Source organism: Cyrtonyx montezumae, unplaced genomic scaffold, assembly GCF_038088225.1.
Source record: "Cyrtonyx montezumae isolate F1298 unplaced genomic scaffold, pur_monq_1.0 scaffold_8, whole genome shotgun sequence".
Classification (NCBI taxonomy): Eukaryota; Metazoa; Chordata; class Aves; order Galliformes; family Odontophoridae; genus Cyrtonyx; species Cyrtonyx montezumae.
This window is the reverse complement of record NW_027072089.1, coordinates 56,239,175-56,261,539: the sequence shown is the minus strand read 5'-3', so window position 1 is coordinate 56,261,539 and position 22,365 is coordinate 56,239,175. Positions and strand designations below refer to the sequence as shown.

Here is a 22,365-nt window from a genome sequence, read left to right as displayed (position 1 = left end):
CCCCCACCATACTCACATCTTTCAAATGAAAGATCCTCTAATGTTAGTTAAACAAGAACAGCTGCACTTCAATATTTTCAAGGTCCTTTGAAAGACTTGCATACCTGTAGTACTATAAATACTTTTTTCTTGTCTTGCATACTGTTTGTTTATTAAAATCTGTTAAATTCCTGTGTTGCTTCACATTATGCTTTTTCCCTACTTAATAAATATGCGCAGAGTTTCACTTCAGGGAAAAGACTTACATCTCAGTTGCAGAGACAATTCCTTTCTGGTTCTTTTCTATCTTTTTTTTTTTTTTTAAATAAATACACTGCAAAATAAGTAGCTAGCTATAAAGTATAAATAAATCATACAGATCTTCTAAGATATATTAGCATTTTAAAAACAGGAAAATCCTACATTAGACTAAGAGAAAAAAAAAAACAACTACAGAATGTTTTTTATTTGTCCTAGTCAGTGGGTACATCTGCCTCAAACTCCCCAGGAAATCACAGCTCATCAGAGGCAGTGCCCAGATGCTATGTTTCCCTTCAAAGAGAGATCACATTTGTGCAGGACAGTTTACCACAAGGGCTTCACTGGGAAAGAGCAAACTGGGAGGCACCAAACTACACAAAAATCACCTACATGAAAGCACAGACTTAAGGTTGGAAGAGAAGAACAAAATAAATAAATAAATAAATAAATGGGCTTGTCAAGCCCAGCTCAAACTGCCTTTTTGCTTGATACGTGTTTTCCCAGCTGCACAGTAAGTGGAGCCTTTCCAAAAGAGTCTGCCTTCTTATGAAAATAAACAGCTGCTGAAAGCTACCAGTATCATTTATGACTCCAGGATTCAAGATCTTATCCCCTTGTCATTAAATCATCCCCCTCATTCAATCCAACTAATCACATTTTGAATCTGCTGAGCAAAAAAAAATAACAAAAAACACCACACCAACAACAAAACGTTTATTTGGTTTGGGGGTGTGGGGGAAGACTCAAGGTCCATGCCCATTGTGAATGGGCGTAAGATGATTTATATGATGGTGACAGCAAACTAACAATCTCCTTTCATTACTGGATGTTGCTGGTTAGAGATTTTTATATATCTCCATGTATTTAATGCTATTAAATAATCATACTTATCATTCACTCCATTATCAATATACTTCTCAGAGCTTATGTTCAGACATTTTTATTACCACTGAATCCAAAGAAATGAAAGCAACAGCAGACAAGCAGACATGACTGCCAATATGACCTGAGGTAACAGATTATCCTTCTGGCTTTCTGTCACTAGAAACAGCCATTATAAATGACTGCATGACAGTCCCAACTTTCTAAATCATCATTCATAAACAACAACAGCCAAAATACAGTTTAAGTCGAGAGTTAATGCCATCCTCATGTACCCCGATATAACAACACCTGAAGCAAATACACATTAAAGTTTTATTTTCAAGTTTCAATTTGTTAACAATCATCCTTCCACACCCCAACCCTCCCCCAAAAACAACAACAAAACGTCAGGGAGAACAGAAGGGAAAGAGAAAAATCTCAGCAAAGCCTGATTTGTAGAGAGCAAGGCAAAGCCAACAACCACACACCATCCTCAGCAACACAGGCTGGTATTCTCACACAAACCCACACTCCTTCCAGAAATCTTTGAGAGACAGCACTTACAGAAAAAGCACTGGCACGAATAACAGCAGGGCCTTGCCTATGTGAGTCTTTGCAGGAGACAAACACTAATATTTACACCAGCATCAGCAAGTTTGGGCACAGGAATGAAGTTCAGACAATTATTCATCAAGCCACACTCAAGCATCTGAACAGTGGGTTCTGCACATGAGTCTGAGATTTCCAAGGGAGAGGTGTCAAATCCACCTGGAAAACAAACACCATGGCTTTTTTGTAAACATACAACCAGCTGGAGGAAGTAAGACTACAAAGTTTATCCAATTGGTTATTTCTTGCAGACCGCACTCATGGATCCAGTTAGTTCTCCCAAAACTCATGTGAGTTTTGCCACAATGAAATAAAAAGGAAAGTTTGATGCAATGCCTTGGAAACAAGGCATTCCAGTAAATGAAGTGTTACTGAACAGAAAGAGCTTGAAGTAGGTAACCACACTTAAAGCACTGAAGGAGTACTCCTTACATTTGGTGACAAATCAGCACCAGCCTCATGCTTACCCCAGGAACCCAGCATCTCTTCCCTGAGGAGATAGTATGGCCCAAAAGGAATCAACCCACAGCTTCAAAACAGGCAGGGCACTGGAAGTCTGCTACTCAGAAGGATAAATTTCTTCCTTTCTTCCTAAGTGCCCAGCCTAGTTTACAGCATTTGAGGGAGAGCCACACACCATCTGCCATCCTATGGCTATTTCAGCAGCTATTTCACCAGGAATCAGACAAGGAAAGCAAAAGTATGGAACAGCTAAGATGGTCACAATTAAAACTGGATAAAACCCAAGAGTCTGAGACATGGGTAGACTTAATTCCTTGGACTTCTTCACTAATAAAGGCCATAAAAACAGTGCGTAGCCTAAGTTCTTCAAAGCCACTTGAGCTCCATCACTCTCTTTTCAGCTTCTGTTTGCCCAATCACAGAGATACAAGTTGATCCCTGATGAGAAAAAGTGTGCCTTTCTATCCAAGGCCTTCTGTAGCGTGGAGAAGGAAGGACATGGCTCACAGCTGCTGTCTGTCAAGTACAAAAAACAAGAGCAAAACTCCCTGCCAGTAATTCCTCCGGCCTTGATCTTCCTTTCCTCAGCCTTGTTTTCAAATATTCTCCAGGCAGCCTCCTATCTCCTTTTTGCTCTTTTCTGGAGGAAGGGTCAGCTCTACCCCCTCTTACATATTATGATAGTAAAGATGATGTCTCAGGCCACTGTTGTATCCAATCACATGAGGCTACATCACTCGACCCAAAAGAAAACTCTTACAAAAAACGGTCTCAAAATGGATGTTTTAAAAGCAAATATATACTTACATACAATTTTTTGTAAGATTTAGTCAGGGTAAATTTATCACCAAAAAGTCCGTGCTTAAAAAGGTATTTTCTTCACAAATTGTGATCTCTGTTCTTCTCCCTTTAGAGGAAAGGCTGGTGCCTTAGGTTAGTATCAGATAGAGTTAGAGCTCCCAAATATTTGAACATTCCTATCAGAAAGAATAAATAAAAGGACTCTCTCCAACGTAATAAAAATGAGTCAGAACACACTTAATAAAAGCAGAAAGACAAGCCAGCGCTTACACAAGACAGAGTTTAAGAAGGAAAAACAAAGCCTCCATTTGTTTGTTTACTTAATCATTAAGTTTAAAATAGAATAAAAAATCGCAACATTGACTGCATGTCTAAACTGAGTACTTCAAAACTAAAATTCTGGAAAACTTGAACCCTTGTGGTTTGTGTTAGCAAAGCATGGCCTTTAGTTTTATTCAGTGCCCGGGTTAATGGGGACTGCTCTCCAGTTGCTTTAATACAGCAGTATTTATATCAACACACATACTGCATAGCATGAACACTCATTTTTACACAGAGCTAATGTATAACCAGACCTTTAGGAACACTTTCAAACACAAAGAATTCATGTTTCTGTATTGAACAGAAATCTGGAAAATTTTAGGACTTCATTTTTACATTAATCCACTGCTTAAAGGACTGTTGAGGGAGAATCTATCAGTCTTTTAAGTAGGCTGTTGTGAAGAGCACTTAGTGGAAAGCAGAAATACACAGCACTTGCACTAAACAAAAATTAATGACCCCTCCAGACTCACAGTGAAGGTTCTTGGCTTCAGCCAGAGTGAAAGAGATTTTATAGCACTTGTCAAGTATGCATTTAATAATGAATAACAAAGCAGATAAAGCTACAAGCAGCATAGAAGATGGGCAGGGCTCAGGCTTTTCACAGCATGTGTTGGCAGTGCAGAACCTGTAGACACGCTGGCTGTCTGCAGAAACCTCACGTGTGGCAGCTGAACATCACCTCAGTGCAAGAGGCAACATGCTGAGCTCAGAAGATTAGATTTTATTGCCTCTTATTTTGGTTACTCTACTGACCTTAAAATAAAATAAGACCGTAACAAACTTCGAAATATATATAATCTTCATGCATTTGTTGAGTAACATGCAATAAAGTGGCTCTTTAAGACACAGTACAATCTAAGCACCAATAGGTATAACATCATGTGCATTGGTATACATTCATGGGAGGGGTCGTTATTAAACACCCTTAGAAGCTCAACATTAATTTTACGCATGAACTCTGCCTACAGGAGAGGAAAACATCAATATCCGCGTTTCAGATGCTTGAAAGCAACCTTGCCACACAGTGGTATACTGATAACTGCAAACCGCTGGGAATTTTTACCTCCATGTAATACTAAAATCAGCTCAGAACAGGTTTTCCATTACATGGGAATTTAAGAACAGAAAAAAAAATAGAAAAGGAGATTAATGCTACTGCCAGAGGCTACCCTATCCGAGATACTAAGTTTCCTCATGTCAGTGCATGCACAGTGCCTTAAGCATTCACCAAATGTCCAGTCCCACTGCCTGGATCCACCACACCCCAACAGACCCAGTAACCCTCAGGCAGGGCACAAGGCCCGGAACAGAGCAATGCAATCCAATCCGCTCCTCACCCTGCAGCTCCCAGCTCCAGACACCACCTGGGAGCACTCTGGACTTCAAGCTAAGAAGCCAGTATCCAGTTTTGCTCACACCTTAAGTAGATATAGTTCAACATAAGGGAGCAGCTGGGTTATTCAGAAACCACAGAAGCATGGCAGAACTGTGTTTAATGGACTTCCATGGGCGAAGTTAAAAAGATAGTAGGAAAGATTCAATGTAACCACATAAAGACATAAAACTTTTGAAGAGTGTCCAAAGGTGGGGCTACAAAGATAGTGAAGGGTCTGGAGGGCACGATGCATGAGGAACAGCTGAGGTCCCTTAGTTGGTTAAGCGCAGAGCAGAGGAGCTGAGGGGAGGCCTGCTGGCGGCTGCAGCTCTCCCAGGGAGCGGAGGGGCAGCGCTGAGCTGTGCTCTGTGTGACAGCGACAGGGCCCGAGGGAACGGCATGGAGCTGTGTCAGGGGAGGGGCGGCTGGGGGATAGGGACAGCCCTGCACCACAGCGCGGTGGGCGTGGAACAGGATGCACAGGGCAGTGGGCACAGCACTGAGCTGCCAGAGCTCAAGTGGCATTTGGACACTGCTTATGAGTTTGGATTTTGGGTGTTCCTGTGTGGAACCAGAAGCCAGACTCAATGACTCCTATGGGTCCCTTCCAACTTGGGATATTCCATGACATTTTTTGTTTGTTTGTTTGCTTGTTCTAATGGACGAAGCAATCCGATTATCCAAAGGTCAATTATGAAAAACGTCTGCTACCCCAGGAAAGGACATCTGATACCAGTGGGTACAAAGCTCAGCGTCCTTCAAGACAAAAGATGGTAATAACTGTGCTCTGACAAATAAGTCAGACAGCTTCCCAAAGATACACCTAGATCCCACATGTTTCGTGGATTTTCTCAGCATACTTCATTATTTTAAGATTTAGTGCAGAGAGCAGGACTTCAAAGGTAAAGAACAGCTTCAAACACAGTTTTGGAAAACAGAAGTACACTGTCCGTTCTCTGTCATAGTTGTCCTATATATTCTTTTGTAATTCTCTCTCAATTTGCTTCTGGTGTTCCTCCAGAAACAAAGCTCATGCAGTTTGTGAAACCCACAAAAACTTAACTGCAGTGGCATAAATAAATAATTGCACTGAAATATCTGAAATTACTGAGAACTAAAGCCCTATGAGAATGGTAGGTTACTTAGCATCAAACCCTTTGCCCAATCCACTGAAAAACGTATTTCAAGAGAATACAAAAACACAAGAACAATAAGGCAGTTTCCTTAACTCTTGCCAGTCTGATGTCTGTGCCAACTCTTCTTCCATGTTCCAGAAAAAGCTGCTATTACCACTTCAGAACAAGTGACACAGGAAGGCAGAGAAAGTTACTCCTTTTTGCCAGTTCCCCCAGACTGCATATCCCTTTCTGCACAATCAGAAATATTATTATTTATTTTAGAAATTATTTTAGAAAATGATTGGAAAAACATTTCCAATATTGGCTTCTCATAGGGTGTGCGTACTGTAACTGGATGGTATATTCCCTCTGATACAAGCCTCCAACTTCACTTTTTTGGTGCTTTAAGCTAGCAAATACCTTGTTCCCATCCAGTTCTGAACTCAAGCAGCATCAAGCAGATTCATGCATCTGGCTTGGCACAGTGTTATTTACTCAGCCAGAGAACAGTAGCAGCACGCAGCCTTGGCTTCCATGCTAGCAGCACTGGGGAAGGCAAGAAAATGAGGTCTCTAAAGTTCTGAATCAAGCACAAGTGCACTAACCTCCATTCAAGCTTACTGCTGCTTGTAGCTGAAGGGAGAGGTACTGTCAGCTACATACAAATCAGATCCAGGGGAGCAGTGGAAGGCTGGAACAGGGACAGAGGTGAAGAGGGAGGAAGAATGGCTTCCTTATATCACACATGTTCTTAAATACAGTCTTGATTTCAAACAATTCTCTGCAACTTTTTCTTTGTGGCAAGAGTAAACAGTCCCCCAGGAAGGAGAAACAAGATGAATACTCCCCCACCTCCTCACCCCTCCCCCCAAAAAACACCATAAAAAATACAGGGAAACAGAATAATAATCTATTTTAGGCAAACTTGTTAACCATTCAGGTTGAACAAAGACCTACAGAAATTGCATTAAGTCTACATTTGTGATAAATGAATACCATACAAAAACCTGCAGGATTTTAATTTCACACAATTTCACGCACATACAAACAACAGCAGATTGATCTAATCGTGTTACAGGAAGGACTTTAAAAGGATACCATTACATTAGATATAGTGCATGAAACTAACTCAATCCTCAGCTTTTGTGTTTGGAGCTGTTTCCATATTATTTAAGGGGGCAAAATATATTTCAAAGGCTTACAAAAAGCATTTACTATGTTTAATAAATCTCTGTCTGCTGATAAAAGATCACAGTTTAACAATAAGAAGGCAAAAAAGCATGGTGTTTTCAGTGCTGGCATCAATCCTACTGCCACCTAAAATCTAATCTGAATATGCAAATTGGAGGAGTTGAGACCTGAGCATCTTTAACATTTTAAACGGCATTGAGTGCAGGCAAAAAACTGCAGCAGTTTCCAATTGAAACATATATCTCTGTTAGATTAGACCATTTCTTAAGACTTCTCTTACGACTTGTCTAGAGACTGGCCACCACTAGTCTCCAGATAAGCAGTTTTTCAAATCTTGGTTGGCATACCTCTACAGAAGCCTGAGAACACTTGGCATTCAGCTTTGCTTTGCAGCTTGCCTACATTACGTAAGCATGTAAATGGCAGAAAAGTGGCTGTGAAATCCTTTGTGAAGGAAATGGTACAGATTGCACAAGGTGCAGTTAAATCACTTGGCACTGTCAAATATTTTAGGAGATGCCTTCCCAAAGATAGGAGAGAACTGTAAAAATTGGGCAACTCAGCATTCTATTCACAGAGGAAATCATTTTAAAGCTTTTTTTTTTTTTTTTTACAAGATTTTAGACTGCTGTGGCACTATCCACATCATCAGCTAATTGCTTTTAAATTGCCATGTTATACTGCAGCTCTATTTATTGTTGTTACTATTTTTTTTTCTTAAATGCACCAGTTCATCTGCCTAGAGAGATGGAAAGAGCAGTGCCAAGCATGACTTGTTGCCATCATACTGCCTTGTGACCCCTCAGGACTTTCAATCTGTATAATATATCCCTATTGAGATGCTAGCAATGTATTTATTTCTTTTCAACCTAAAGAAAGTTGCTTTGGCAAATGTGGAAAGAGCCTAAAGCCAAATTATACCAACAGCCCACGATGCCTGGTACGAACCCAACTGTTTCCATGACATAACATAGACCTAGCACTGATTAAACCTGAGAATTTATGTCCATCATCCTCGTATTTGTGCCAATATAGATACTTCCAAATACATCAGTTATTATCTCCATAAGGAAAGGAAGTAGAAGAAATACACTGCTGGGAAAATGGGATGCTTGTGTAAGAGCAGTGGCAAGCTGAAAAGTAAACATGAGTCCTGAGAGCAATCCACACACAAGAAAGATTCCTGGGACCTGCTGAAGAGAAGATGAAGAACAGCTAAGAGGGAGATGGGAAAGGGAGAATAAAGATACCCATAAAGTATGTAGTAAGTGTACACAGCATACAGCGACATGCTTCACTAAACCTACAGGCATTCCAGCACCTGCATGAGATGAGAGAACAGAAAGTTCAGAGCCCAAACATTGCGTTTCTGTGACTCGTGTGAACAGTGATGCAGTCAAGAGAAATGTTCATATTGAAAATACATTTTTCACGTGATGTGTTTTTTAAACAATAATACATGTGTAGTTTAGATCTGTAATATGAATAAGCTGTGAAGACATCAGAAATTATTTCTCATTAATGCAGCAATGCCTAACAAAGTTAGCATTTCCTCAAATACTTTCTAGCTATGCTGTAAAAACCAGAAGAGAAGATCTTCAGCTGACACGTGCTGCACCACAAGCCCAAACATATTAACCTACCTTCACTACTTTGCACCTTAGGCTCCTCCTAGGACAGTATTATTCTTAAGCACCAGACTTGAGTACTTGGTTAGGAGATGAGCCTCTGTAAGGCTCCCCCCCTTTGTCAATGGCTTTGTATGAATAGTTGCAGTCTCGCTAGTGGCCTTCAAGGCAGAGATAGAAGCCCTTTTATTCAAAGGTCAGCCCTGAACAAACACAGCAGTGCCCCATCTCCCAATTCAGATCAGGGTCAACAGCCACTCATTTCTCCTAATCAGATCTAAGTAGAAACCTCTCTGAAGCAACTACATTACACTCTTGTTTTCCTCTCCAGCCCCAATAATAAGTATTGATAGCTTAGCTCAAATCCTCAAAATTTCATCAAGCCCTACACAAAGTTTGATATCCAAGTGGGCGATGCTGTTCAATCAGAGAACTGAGGATGTGTTTAGAGGAAGAGGCATGTACCTGAAGTGCTTATTTCATAGACATGCATCTCTTGCATGGTTCTTCCAATCATTCAGGAGCATGAAATGGAAATGGCTTGCTCCAAGTGGCCTCAGCCTCCTAAACAGCAGCTATTAAGAGAACTTTCAGAGAGCCCTAATGCGCTGCTGCCTAATTTGCAGGCTGACTGTTGCTTGATAACCACTGCTTCAACTGCAGAAAGGGGAAAAAGTTAAATGTACCTACTGGCCTACCCAAAAAGCAAAGAAACAAGTATAGACAATGCTTGAAAAAAGCGACACAGGACAGAACTCTTAAGGGGAAAAAAGGCCCAGGTCCAGCCTCTACCCAGCTGTTTTCCATCCCCTCACAGACATATTTAAGCCTATCGTCCTGTCACAGAGGACAAATAGATACAAATGCCATCTATCAGCCCAGCAAATAAACTGCAGAATATTCAGCCCCCATAAGAAAAGTCCACGATTCTCAACTTTTGTAAGAGTCACTGTGCAAAGAAGAACCAGAAACATCATCTGTCCGAGTACAAGCTGTTCCTCACCTGCTTTTGGTTTCTATCCTGCAGGCACTTTAGCTGTGACCTTTTCTCCTCATTCTGCACCAACCAGCAGAAACTTGTTTCAATCTGCTAGTGTTAGACCCCCAAGCTGCAGATACCTGGACCTTGTTCTGCTACCCTGGCTCCCCCTAACCTGAGCAAGCCAATTAACTTCAGTAAGGCAGTTCCAAGAATGTAGGCCCTGGCTTTCGTAATTAAATCTTCATAGTTATAGTATATCATCTTAAATGTTCAAATTAAGGAACCCATCATTAACTAAAAGCTACCACTCGTGGGTTGTGGCAGAGGGGGTGTTTTAGAAATAGGGAGCGATTAGACACAAATAAGGGCAGGAATCAGCTTGGGGACTGTGGTAGCAATACAAAGCACATTTAGCAGCAATTACATTTAACAAATAATTTTACATACTGGGCCTGTAATTACCTTACACAGATTTAAATTACTTCTGCCAGGAGGAAAGAAAAAAAAAAAAGCATCAGAATTGTAGGTGATCCCAAGTAAATATAGTAAATATTTTAATCATCAGAGAAGTTGGACACATTCCCAAATCCACCACCACAGTGATGGCTGAAGAGAGGGGCCCCTGAGCAACAGACAGCATTTTTCACCATGCATCACATTGGCTTTTCAATTAGCAGACCTTGTGGCTTTTTTCAAGAGCACTGCATCCCCCACATCACTTACAGTAAAGCAAGCCACATTTCATGGGCAAGAAATCTTCTCTTTGAATAAGTATCTCCAGACAGACAAAGCAAGCCATGAGAGAAAGGAAAAAATATAGACATGATTTTTGCTTTTATACTGGTCCACCAAATAACACATTCTGTCCCCAATCTTCTCTTTATTGAAAAAACAGCCATCATTGATGAAGAGTGACAAATACAAGAATTTGACCCTAATGCTCATTTTATATTTTTCATTTCAAGTTTCTAGAAATTGTATGTAATATTCACTCCTCTGCCACTTTCATGCATAGATTTCAATGCAAATCTCCACTTAGGAAGGTTACATTTCATAAATGATGGTGGCAGGGAGTCAGGCACTCTGGAAACAAAAGTACATTAGCAAACCACTTTGGTACATTATATATTCAGCAAAAGAAATAGAAAGAGTATGGTGGTTTAAAAAAAATAGATTCTTTTATTGGGTTATGAAAAATTGATAGAAGGAAAGATCATATGTGTCATTCAGAGCCACAGTGGAGTCCTTCTTCCTACCACTCCTGTTTTCCTGAGAGCTGTGAACAGAAAGCCAGAAGCCACTAAGAGTGAGGCAATGTTTATGTTTCCTCCTTGCAGAGCACAGATAAGGACATGTGTGCAGGTGAGTGCTAAGTACCTGAGACAGAACAATGGCAGCTGCTTTCTGAGCAGTGGAAGCAGTCACCTTTTCTTACCTTTCCCTAGGTGCACCCATTGTCCAAAATTAAAGAAGACAAATGCAAGCAAGCTGATCTTCTGATGGCCTAATTCTACCCTCCCAAAGCACATGCTATAGAGAATAAAAGAATGCAGTATACTCTCAACGTGAAAGAATCTTCCATACCTGAATCAAGCGTCAAAGAAAGCATACAACTTGGGGCAGAGCTGCACTCAAAAGGACACAGAAGAGTCAGGGCTGTGGAAAATCTGCATTTTTGCTTGGATAGTGAGAGAAAAAGGTCTGTTTCAGTTTGGTCAAAGGCCAGTTTAATTAGAGAGTAGATTACTGCTTACCCTTAAGGCAGACAAACCTGAGGGAAAGGAGCCCAAGCACTGCCTCACAGTTTATTCCTATTATTATGCTAAAAAGCTATACAAGTGTGTCAGTACCGATTTAAACGCAAGACACACTGTTCTTCCTGCAGTACATGTTTTCAGTGGAGGAGAGGTTAGAAATAAGGAAAGGGAAGAGAAGGAAAACTGGGAAGTAGCAGTCATAAGCAGAATCTGAAAAACTGCAATTCCCAGCCCCAGCAACACACAGATAAGGGTACCATTTCTCTCCACTTGGTTAATTCTGGATTCTTTTCCTAGAAGCAGAAGCTTCTCAACAAGGATGATTTTAACATTTGCATGTACTATCACAGCATCAGAATGTTAAGTGCGTAAAACCTCCCAGGCACTGTGCATCAGTGTATGATTTTGTATGTAGATTTATTTAAAAATTTCATTTCTGTGCAAGTTTTTAAAACATTTCTCATTTTGGGACTACGTACAACAGCATTAACAAATTGATTATATACAACTGCATTAATAAATTAACTGCATAAATTAACTGGATTAATAAGTTCTCTTTCCAGCAGCGCTCTTCTTATTTCAGTTTTTCCACTGCCATCTTATCGGCCACAGTTCAATTGTTTTAAGACACATCTTATAAACTGATTAAAATACATCTTCACATATTTTTTTATTACTCTCTCTTGCTTTATTTATGCTTCCTGACATGAGGGATGTACTAACACCTACTTCCTTTCATATATCTTAAGTGTGTATTTATGAATATGTCATAACACTCAGTGTGGTGGGCTCGGAAGAGGAAACACCATTATTCTACAAGAATGTCCATATTGAAGATCACATTCACACACCAGCTGTCATGATATAAAGTGCAAGATTGCACACATTTTATGTAAAGCCAACCTTGGACAACCCTGTGAGCTTCATGCCTTGGTGATTTAATAGAAGTGAATACTTTTAAGGCAAGTCTTAAAATCCAAACCTGGTTGAATACAGAAATTCATCTCTATTCAGATAGAAAACTATAGATGGATCATGACAAAAGATGAGCAACGGGAAACCAGTGCCAAGGCTGCTAATCCCAAAATAGGTTTGGCTCTGCAAAATATTGCTGCCTCCACCCTGAGACTGCTATCCTTATAGCTGAACAGGCATGGAAGCTCAGCTTTACTCAGCTGCTTCAGTAAATTCAGCCAGGTTCTTCATGCTGCCACATGGACAGTGCACAAGAGGGCCATAACTGATCCTTTAAAAGTAAATATGGATATATATATATATATATTCAAATAGAATTTCACTCCTTAGCAGTGAGTCTTTAGAGGTTAGTCCATGAAATCTTGGACCACATGCACACAATAAATATAAACCCCTTGACAGGAGTAAAGTAGTTTTGTTTTAGAAGTCTTTAGCAACATATGCCCTCAAAAAAGCAACATGGACATATGAATTACTCTCAATAAATCCATGTTGAGCATACAGAGTATTTCAAGGACAGCCACCTGCCAAAGCAACTGATGATTCCAGAAGTATTCCAACTGTCATGGTTCCAGAAGTAGCACTGCAATATTTTAACAAGGAGAACGTAAATGACCTGAGGGCAGCAGTGTAACTGAGATTCCTCAATGGGATTTCCTAATAAAATGCTCTCAGTTACTACATCACATCATACTGTTCTGACCTTAAAGGTGAGGAAAACATTAAAACAAAATCACAGCAGAGCAGCCATACAGAGAGCATGGCTGTTTGCCATACATATGAGATTCGTTTTGGAGAACAAAACTAATCTAAAAGAAACTAGGCTGTAATTGTTCCCTTTTATTGTTAATAAAGCAGAATTAAAATAAGAGATATTTGTTAATCATGAATCACTCCTAAAAACAGAGGTATTTCATAATAAACTGAAAAGACATTCATACTGTCTTGATCTTACAATTGGTACTTTTTGATGGCTTGCTGATCAGAAGAAACTACAGTGGGAAATATTCATCAAAACGCTACAGGTACCTTGGATTTTGAGAAGAAAAGAGTTGCACCATGAACCCTGGAAGTAAAACACCCAGTTTCCTACTGGAGACTGACTGCAGGTGGTAATCCAATAATCACAGAGGCATCTGGGTTGAAAAGCAACACAAGAAACACATTTTTCTCCTGGTCAGGGCACCACTCCATGAAACCTTATGGTGCCAAAACAGAACGAACTGTTATAACTTAGACTTCTACACACCTATCAGCTGCATCTGAAACAAGTCCAGACTTGCAGCAGCTCTCTCCTTGGGCAGGAAGAACATGGAGCCCGCTACAGGTGTGTGCCAGGGGCTCAGCTACCTCAGCTGCCTGCAACCATCCTGAGGTGCACAGGTAGGCTCTAGCTTCTGGCAGAGAGCTTGCTAAGGCCTTGCCCTGAAGCAGAACTTCCCTGCTCCAGAGCAGCACTTCAGCACCAGCCTCTGGTTTTGGCTGGAATTCATCTACTGTCCTGGATGACCCCAGCCCACTGACGTGACTCCTTGGCTCAGCCTCGGTCTGTCCTAGCATTACATATCAGTTGGTGGTCACTGGTGAGCAGCTGCCCCCATCCACAGCCCCATTCAGGTACACTGGAAACCCTGCATGGCTGCTTGAACAAGCCCTTGCAGCTTGTTCAAGGGCTCCACTATACCTGGTATTTCCAGACCCTCTCTCAAGTCTGCTTGGCTGCACTATAGCAATAGAAGGACAGCTTGGATAGGGCTGTGGTTTCACCCTATTGGCTTGGGGACTCATCTGAAGCACAATGAAGAGCTGGGCATTGGTTTTTCAAGTTGGTTATTGGTTTTTCAGGCTTGGACACCAATCTGCAGCCTCCATGTCTGTGGCCAGACAATGCAGCAGATCAGAGTCAGTTAAGAGTCTTGCCAGGTTTGCTGGTTTTTATCATTATGACTAATTGAAAAAACAAACAACAGCAAATTGAGATCACTGAGGCAGCAAGTTGGTTATGCAATGTGAAAAATACATCTTGTATCAAAACCCACAAGTCATAATTTCCAAACACTAGCACCTAAAACTGAGATCCTAAAGTTATTTTAAGGCAGGCATGGACTTCATCCACCAATTTCACCATTTTAACCATCTTCATCTGAAGCATCTTTTTTTTTTTTTTTTTGCACTCTTTTTTCTTTAGTCAAGATTCCAATTTTCATCTCAAATACAAGATGAATTTGCTAGAGCATACTGACTTGACTGAAGTGAATAATTATATCCATATTCTAGCACTTTATATCTTGAATACACCATGAACAACAGGGTGAGAGGTCAAGTGTTTTTACAGCTACAACCAAAGTGCAGCCTTTTAAAAATAATCTCCTTTTCTTGAAGTGTCACTGATGTTGCTGGATTTACTTAGGAAATAAGGATGAGAGATCATTCAGCCCCTGTGATCAACCTCCTCTAAAGCTTTGAGTGCATACCACCACAGTGCTGGGGTTAGCTAGACCAAGAGCAACAGGATTTTCTACTTATTAAGTGCTGAACCCATTGCATGCTGGTTAATTTGCTTCTAAACACTCAACTACTAATAAAATTTCAATCTAAATCTCAAAACAATTAATTGCTACACATGAACTCAAGAGGCTTTGCTCAGAAGAGCATAAGCATCTCAAAACTAAGCTTTCAAGAGTCAAGAAGCACTGGTGTGAAGGTTGCCCAAGCAATCACATTTGAGCCTTCTGGTGCACGCACTTAAGAATATAGACTTTAATTACTCAATTACTTTTGCCACCATCATTTCATTCAGCTTGACACACTCACTCAAGGCATGGCTACTCAGTACTCACTTTTATCTGCACTGGACAGTGTGCAGCCGTATGTATTATTTCCCCAATACCATAAAATCCCAGGTTGAAGTACAAGAACTCTTTATTTTGATGTGTGGTTTTCTGTTGTGTTTATCATAAAGCACCTGCACATTTCTGAAGCAAGGTTATTTTCAGAATCTTTGAGGAGAGGAAGGTTTATCTCCTCTGTCACAGAAATTAGAGTATCTAGACACAGTAACACCAAACTCCCCACTAATTTAAGACACTCAAGGTGTAGCTGGTATCACTTTTTTCAGATCACCCTGCATCTCAGAGAACTCTCTGTACTAAAAGGAAACCACAGTCTCCACTGGCTTCAGCTACTGCAGAGGACACTCAGCACTTCTGCAAAGAAAACCACAAAAAGTAAAGGTACACATAGGTAGGTAAAGAAACATCATTAAAAAAAAAAATAGACAGTGATTTGTACTGCTTCACACAGGGACTCTGTAGCAGAAGAAAATGAAATCCAGCCCTAGCAGTCAACTTCCCTACCATGAAAGCATTCTCTCCTTTCTTGCAATACAAGTCCTCTGCATGCTTGCATCAAAGATGAAGTGTTTCTACTAGACAACACCCTCTTTCATATTCTTGAAAGACTTATCCCATATACCAAAGGCAGCATACACAAGAGCTACTAAAGAAAGCTGAGAACCCCTTAAAGAGGTTCCTTTCCCTTTCAGTACCTTTCTAGCCATTAAAGATTTAAGTCTCACACCTGAGAGCTTAGGAGTTACAGGGAAGAAGAAAAAAAAGATCTCATCACATTTAGACATTTCACCACTGAATAGTACATAGCTCAGATGCTGCACTGAGGATTCAAAGCTTGACATTCTCTTGGTCCCACTAGGTCAGAACAGTACTACACTATTGATATCAATAATGATTCTGTCTAAGTCAAAAAGTCAATCAAGTGTTACCGCTTCAGTGAAACTGACAGCCTTCCCTGTAAACGTGGCTTTCAAGTAAATAGAGATGATCAATCAACATTCACATACTCAACTATTTCCTGTACAGAAACAAACTTAACTCAGGAGCTATAAATAATACGGGTAGATACCAAGCAGAAAATATTTCAGATTCCTTTACTAGCAACTCTTACTGAAATAGACGTTTATCAACAGTCTTGCTGCCCTGGAACAAGCAATATGTACTTTATGAAGATAACTCAGAACTGATAAATATGTTATGCTTTTTAACATGAATAGCAATTATCAACATGAAGCAGATATCTAAAATCTCAAAAAAAATTTTGATGACAAAACTTTCAAGTATGCAATAGCACTCTCACTGATACAAAGCACCAAATTTAAAACATCTTGCAAAGAATCACAGCAGTACTGTAGTTATTTGCATTTGTTATTCTCCTTGTAGAGTGGTATCAGAAAAAAGAAGAAATGAAGTTCTATCTCCTTTTGCATATCCAAATATTTGGGACAGTATGCACGCAGAGCAGCTCATTACTGAAGCTTTCTTCTTATCAAAAGAAGACAGCAAAACTATTCTTGACGAAACAGGAAAGCATACTTAAGTGAGATTAATTTGACACTTTCCCCCACTACAGTTTTAGAAATGACAATGAAGGATCCCACACAGTAAGCATTTCTTTTAAAATGCAGATAGTGACTTAATACTAAAAAGTATAAATAGCCATTTGAGTTTTAAAAGCACAACAACTTTACAGTCATTCTTCATTGCATAACAACTTCAAGAGATTCTCACAAGATTAGTAATCCTACATTCTTCCTTTCCCATTTCTTGTCCACTCAAAACTCTTACTGATGTAGATGAGAAACCTCACTAGCAAAGAAAACAAATTATTTTAGAATAGGCTCTAGTAACACCTAGCCTTTGCATAAATCCACAACACTATGCTCTAACTATGAATAATAACCCAGTGACTAATATGCACACTGCACACCAACTTGCTACACAAAATAGTAAGAAAGTAAGAAAATAACTGGCATTGTGTATCTAACAGTACACAAAAAGTTCAAGGAATCTGAACTCAGCTGAGTTCAAAGAATCTTGCAAGAGAAATATTAATGCCTTCTGGAAAGGTGTGGAGGAAAATCCAGCAAGTTGAACCAATCTTTTGTACTCACCAATATTTTATTATCCACTTTGTCTCCCTTGGTTTCCAGCTTCACTTTCTTCTTGACCGAAATTTTGATTTTCCTCCCAATAACATCCCTAACACTTTCTGAAAGAAAAGAAGATACATTAATTAAATACTTTCAGTGTCAGCATAAGGAAACTGATTTCATAGTCACATGTTCAGGAAGACTCACACCTACATTTCTTGCACTTTTGCCTGTGCAACAGCACTAACCACCACCTAACACTTACAACTTTTATTAAGAAGTACATCATCCACACAGTAATTTACATCTATTATGGTAAGATTAGATATTTCATATGCTGGTATTCTAAACATAATTTTGTATTTCTTTCCAGCTCTACACATCAAAAGCATTCCCAAGACAAGCCCCAGCACTGCTTAGCTCTGCTCTGGAAAAATACAGCAAATTCCTCACTTGCTATTATTTGTACCCAAAAAAAGCTTGCTACAGCCAATTAACTTCTTGTATTACAGAAATACTAGCCCTGTATTGTTACTATCAGGGAGCTTAATGGGTCAGATGATGGAAAACCAAGTGTTGGCACTTTTTGTGTGCTGCACATTCAAGATGCGAAGCACACCAGTCCATCTCCTATCCACCAATATCTAACAGCTATGCAGCAGGTGCTGTGCAAGGCAGCACTGGTCTCAGCCCAAGACAATGAAGCCAATTCACAGTGCCAACAAAGTTATATTAATAGCCACAATTTTTCACACGCATAGGCATACACACATACAGGCAGGCTGTGCCAGCCTTTCCCCTGGTCTGAAGGGAACTTCTACACATGGAATCATGTCAGAAAGCTTATACAGCAACTAACACTGATGTAAGCGGCAGATAAACAGAGGAGTTTGTCAGGAAGAGCCAATTTGGCACCTTCCATGTTTTGCTCCCCAGCAACCTCAGACAAGGAATGAGAAAGAAATCTTTTAAACACATTAACCTATTTGCTGCTGGAAAAAAAACTCAAAGGCAACTCTCCACCCTCCCTGGTACATACGTTTCACCGTTGCATATGCTAAGGTTGAAAGGCTAGAATTGAAGATTTCAGGCTCTTTCTAGGACTTTTAATTACAGCATTCTAGCTTTCCTGCACAATTTACTTCTGATAGTTTGACTGCATTCATCCAAACATAAGGTCTAGGAAGCCTGCCTGCCTGCAGGGCAGAAGGGTGCACAGGTCAGTAATAAGCCTGTTCAGTGCGACTCTCTGCCAGAAGGAGTTATTTTCTGCCAAATCAGAATGTTTTCCCCAGGAATTTTAATTTTCCTATCAGGAAACAAGAGCTCCTCAGCAGCAGCCAGCCCAGGAAGGCAGCCCATGGCAGGCTGCCAGCGTTCTCAGGCTTGGTAGGAAGCTGAGCAGCCAGCTTCCCAGGCAGCCAGGTAGCATGGCTAGGGGAAAGTCCAGCCCCACGCTCCCTCCTGACAGTGGGAGCTGTGTTCTGAGACTTCCTCTTGCCTGGTTCTGTGGTTATTTCAAGCAGCGATGGGGATAGAAATGGCCTGGGACTCAGCCAGGCACCAGAGTGCCAGGCTGTACCTGTTTGAAAGGGGAAGAGAAGTTTCTATGAGAAGATTTAAGTTTCACAGGGTTTTTCCATGTGCCTGCAAACTATTATGTACACATTAGTGGCAGGTGGACTCTCAAAGTAATCTGTCAGATCAGGTGCTAGAGACATAAAGTTAAGGCTCTTAGTTTCAAGTGCTCGCTCATTTTCTAAACCAGCGGCTACCTTCAGACAGCAGCACCTTGCAGGAGCAGATCCAGATAAGCCAACATGAAAAGGGGGATTCTTTTAACTTTTTATTTTTTTATTTTTAAGACTATGACCAACGTGACCTGACAAAGGTCATACAGGAAGTGAGTAACAACAAAAGCCGCAGCTCAGACATTCCTGCTCCAGTTAAGCTTGCGTTGTCCTTCCCCCCCCCTCCCCCACCTCAGCACATGCACGATCACTAGGGCTTAAAGCACATCCTTCTGTCCTGCCCTCGAAGCAGAGTGTGACAAAGTTATCTTCTAACATGAGCTCACCAAAATGTTACAGGAGATCAAACCTACCCACACAAACAGCTCCACACTCCCGAGAGAGAGCAGACGGCATGGTGAGTGAGCACAGGGCACCAGGATTGGGGTGAGGGTATGTTTCTTACCACTGCCCAAGGCCATCAGTGGATGGAACATGTTACAATGCTCAAGGATGCTCAGCTTTGCTTTTTCCCTGTAACAACCCCTTCCTGTGGGACACTGGAGTAAAGTAGAGATGCGCAACTACTATCATGTCACAACTGCAACTTCCCAAAGGGATTTTTGCCAACATTTGGTCGATGTTAACTGTATCCCAGCAAAAGCACTCCCTGACTGAAGCAATGGAAGTCAAAGCAACAGTGTCAACCAAGGAGCCAATGCCTATAGAAACATGTACCTTGTTGCCTGACCCACTTGTTTCCGATCTGTCACTAAGGCAACGTTGTAAGTTATTCATTTCCCCACAGGTGAGACCCTCAGCTTGCTCTTCAAGAGGCAACACAATTTCTAAAGCCAAAGGATGCCCGAGAAGGGTGACATCAGCTCCTGAAGCACCAGACCCGTTATCCCCGTATGACACCGGTTGCCTACGATCCATGCGCTGAGAGCTCCCGGCAGCGATGACAGCATTTCCAGGAGGTCCCCATCAGCAGCTACGACTGCTTCAGCACACACCATGGAGCAGAAGGGTGGTGGGGGGGGGAAGGGGGGAAGTGTTGTTTGCGTGCGGCCATGAAACTTTAATTACAAATAACCTCTCTGTCATACACGCACATACACAGGATGAATTATATGTATGTATATATATGTGTGTGTGTATGAGTTCTGAACTAGCCAAAGCCCAGGGGGGGATTAAATGAGGGATATAAAGCCTCCATAGGGTTGTAAAGAGCTGCTGCGAGGCTCCGGGACCTGATGACAGCCCGAACCCCGCTCCGGCTGAGAGCTCCCCCACGCGTGTCTCTGCCCGCGGGGACCCCCCGATAGCCGCAGCCTGGCTTCCCCGCGGCCCCCGCCAACCGCGGCCTCGCCTCCCCCGCATATGCAGCCCACCCGCCGCCGGGCCCCAGCCCTTACCGATGAGCTCGCGGGGGAGCTCGGCGCTCTCCTCGGCCATGCTGGCGGTGCAGTTCAGCGGCGCGCCGTCCCTCCGCAGAGCCAGGCGTGCATGAAACCCGCGGGGCGGGGGAGGAGGGCCGGCCCTGCGCCTGTGTGTGTGTGTGCGCGCCGACGGAGGGAAGGGGGCAATTCACCGCCCGCTCCCTCCGCGCCGCACGACTGCCCCGGCGGCCGGGAGGGGCATTTCCAGGGGAGGAATCGCCCGCGGCCGCCCCGAGGCGGGAGGAAGGGAGGGAGGAAGGGAGGGAGGGAGAGCGGACGGCCCCCGCCCCGAGGCTCTGTCCTTCCCCTCGCTGGTCCCTCCGCTCCGCCCGGCACTCGCGGCAGAGGAGCGGGCAGCAAGGGCCGGAGCTCTCAGCCCGGCCCGCCCCGCTCACCACGCGAGAGCCGCCCGCCCGCGCCCGCCGGGAGCATCGCTCTCACGGAGCCATGGCGCCCGCCCCCGCCAGGGCAGCGCGATCCGGGCCGGCCCCTCCTTCCCCAAAGCCCCGGAGCTGCGGAGGGCCCGGCGGCCACGGGGGCCATCTGCCGGCGGCCAGCGGTCCCGGCCGATCCCACCCTCCGCGGGGTCCGGACCGCCCCTCCCGCCCCCAGCCCCCGTTTTGATGGTTTTCCCCTCTCGCTGGGGTGTCCGAACCGAGCGGGTGCCCTTGAGGCGTTTGCGTTGTTCTCTGCAGCCCTCGCGGGCTTTGCGCCCCTGGAATAGTGCGTTCCTTTAAAACACCGCTGATGTAGGGCGGGGAGTGGTTGCCATCGAGCGAGCACTCGTCGCCCGGCTCCCTTCAAGCCCCGCGAGGACAACCTTTGATCCAGAGCTCATCTGCCCCTTCCGCACTCCGCCGCTGCGTCTCCATAGGGACAGCAGTCGCCGTAGCACCTGCTCCGAGGCAATGCCCTTGTTACAGGCGGCTTGGCACCCTCGCCGCGAATGGAAGGGCCGCTTCCTGAGCTTATACCACACCGAAGGGAGCCACAAGTGTGCCTCCTTTCCCAGGGCCGCAGAAATATCCACCGATCGCGGCGTTCTGCTTGTTGCACTTGGTGTAGCAGCCACATTATAGAAGCACGGCACGTGGGCTGCCTAATTGCACCTATAAAACGAGGAAACGAAGATGCTTACTGGAGGAGAGGGAGGGAATAGGTGAGACAGCCTTGGAAGTGCTCTGACACCGGTGCGCGGTTTCAGTGGGGACAGCTTTCAGTCCTGCATCCTGAGGGGTGCGTGGCTGCACCAGCCTCACCTTTCAGCACTCCGCGAGGGGATCTGGAAGATCAAAGTCATTAATGCCTGGTTAAAGCACCTGAAATGCATTCAGTGAGAGCAACGGCAGAAATCCGAGAAAAAGACTTTTTTTCTGGTGAAGTGCCGTGCTGCTGCAGTGCGTTTCTGAGAGATAACACATGCCCTGGTCTTCAAATACAGATATGGTTACTACAGAAATGGCCTCAGTTTTGTCTTCCCATTTTGCTCTTTAACTACACAAAGCAAATGCAGACAGCTTGTATTAGTAAAAATATATATATAATAAAGTAGCTGTGTGCTTTTGACATATTGCACTGCCAATCAAAATTTGTCTGGCTATAGATGATGCAATTACTTCTATATAGAGCCTTGTGTTTGACTGAAACTTCCAGAAAGGTGTTTTCTCTTCCAACACTGGAAGGACACTGGAAAAAAGAAGGATGGGAAGGATGGTAGCAGGTAGAGTTTTTTGTTCTTTTTTGGTTTTTAATCATCAGTATAATATGACAATGAAGAAGCACTGCCAAGGCTGCTGTATAATTCCTTCTTGGGCATTTAGAGACTATATACTGTTTAAGGTAGGGAAAGTATGAACTAAATTTAGGTGGATCGGTGCCCCAAAGGCCAGATACAATCAGCAGAAAGCATTGTTTTCCATTTC

At 42.7% G+C, this 22,365-nt stretch overlaps 1 protein-coding gene across 3 annotated transcripts in view; it reads right to left on the bottom strand.

Moving 5' to 3' along the window:
- CARMIL1 (capping protein regulator and myosin 1 linker 1) overlaps positions 1-20,671 on the bottom strand; it is a 175,518-nt gene extending 154,847 nt beyond the window's left edge. For all 3 annotated transcript variants that reach the window (XM_065753098.1, XM_065753096.1, XM_065753097.1), the window contains exons 1-2: positions 20,420-20,671; positions 17,293-17,390 (exon numbers count right to left, since the gene is read on the bottom strand). In XM_065753098.1, the coding sequence (XP_065609170.1) occupies positions 17,293-17,390; positions 20,420-20,459 (138 nt within the window). In that variant the 5' untranslated portion in view covers positions 20,460-20,671. The remainder of the gene's footprint in view (positions 1-17,292; positions 17,391-20,419) is intronic.
- Between the last annotated feature and the right edge of the window lie 1,694 nt (positions 20,672-22,365).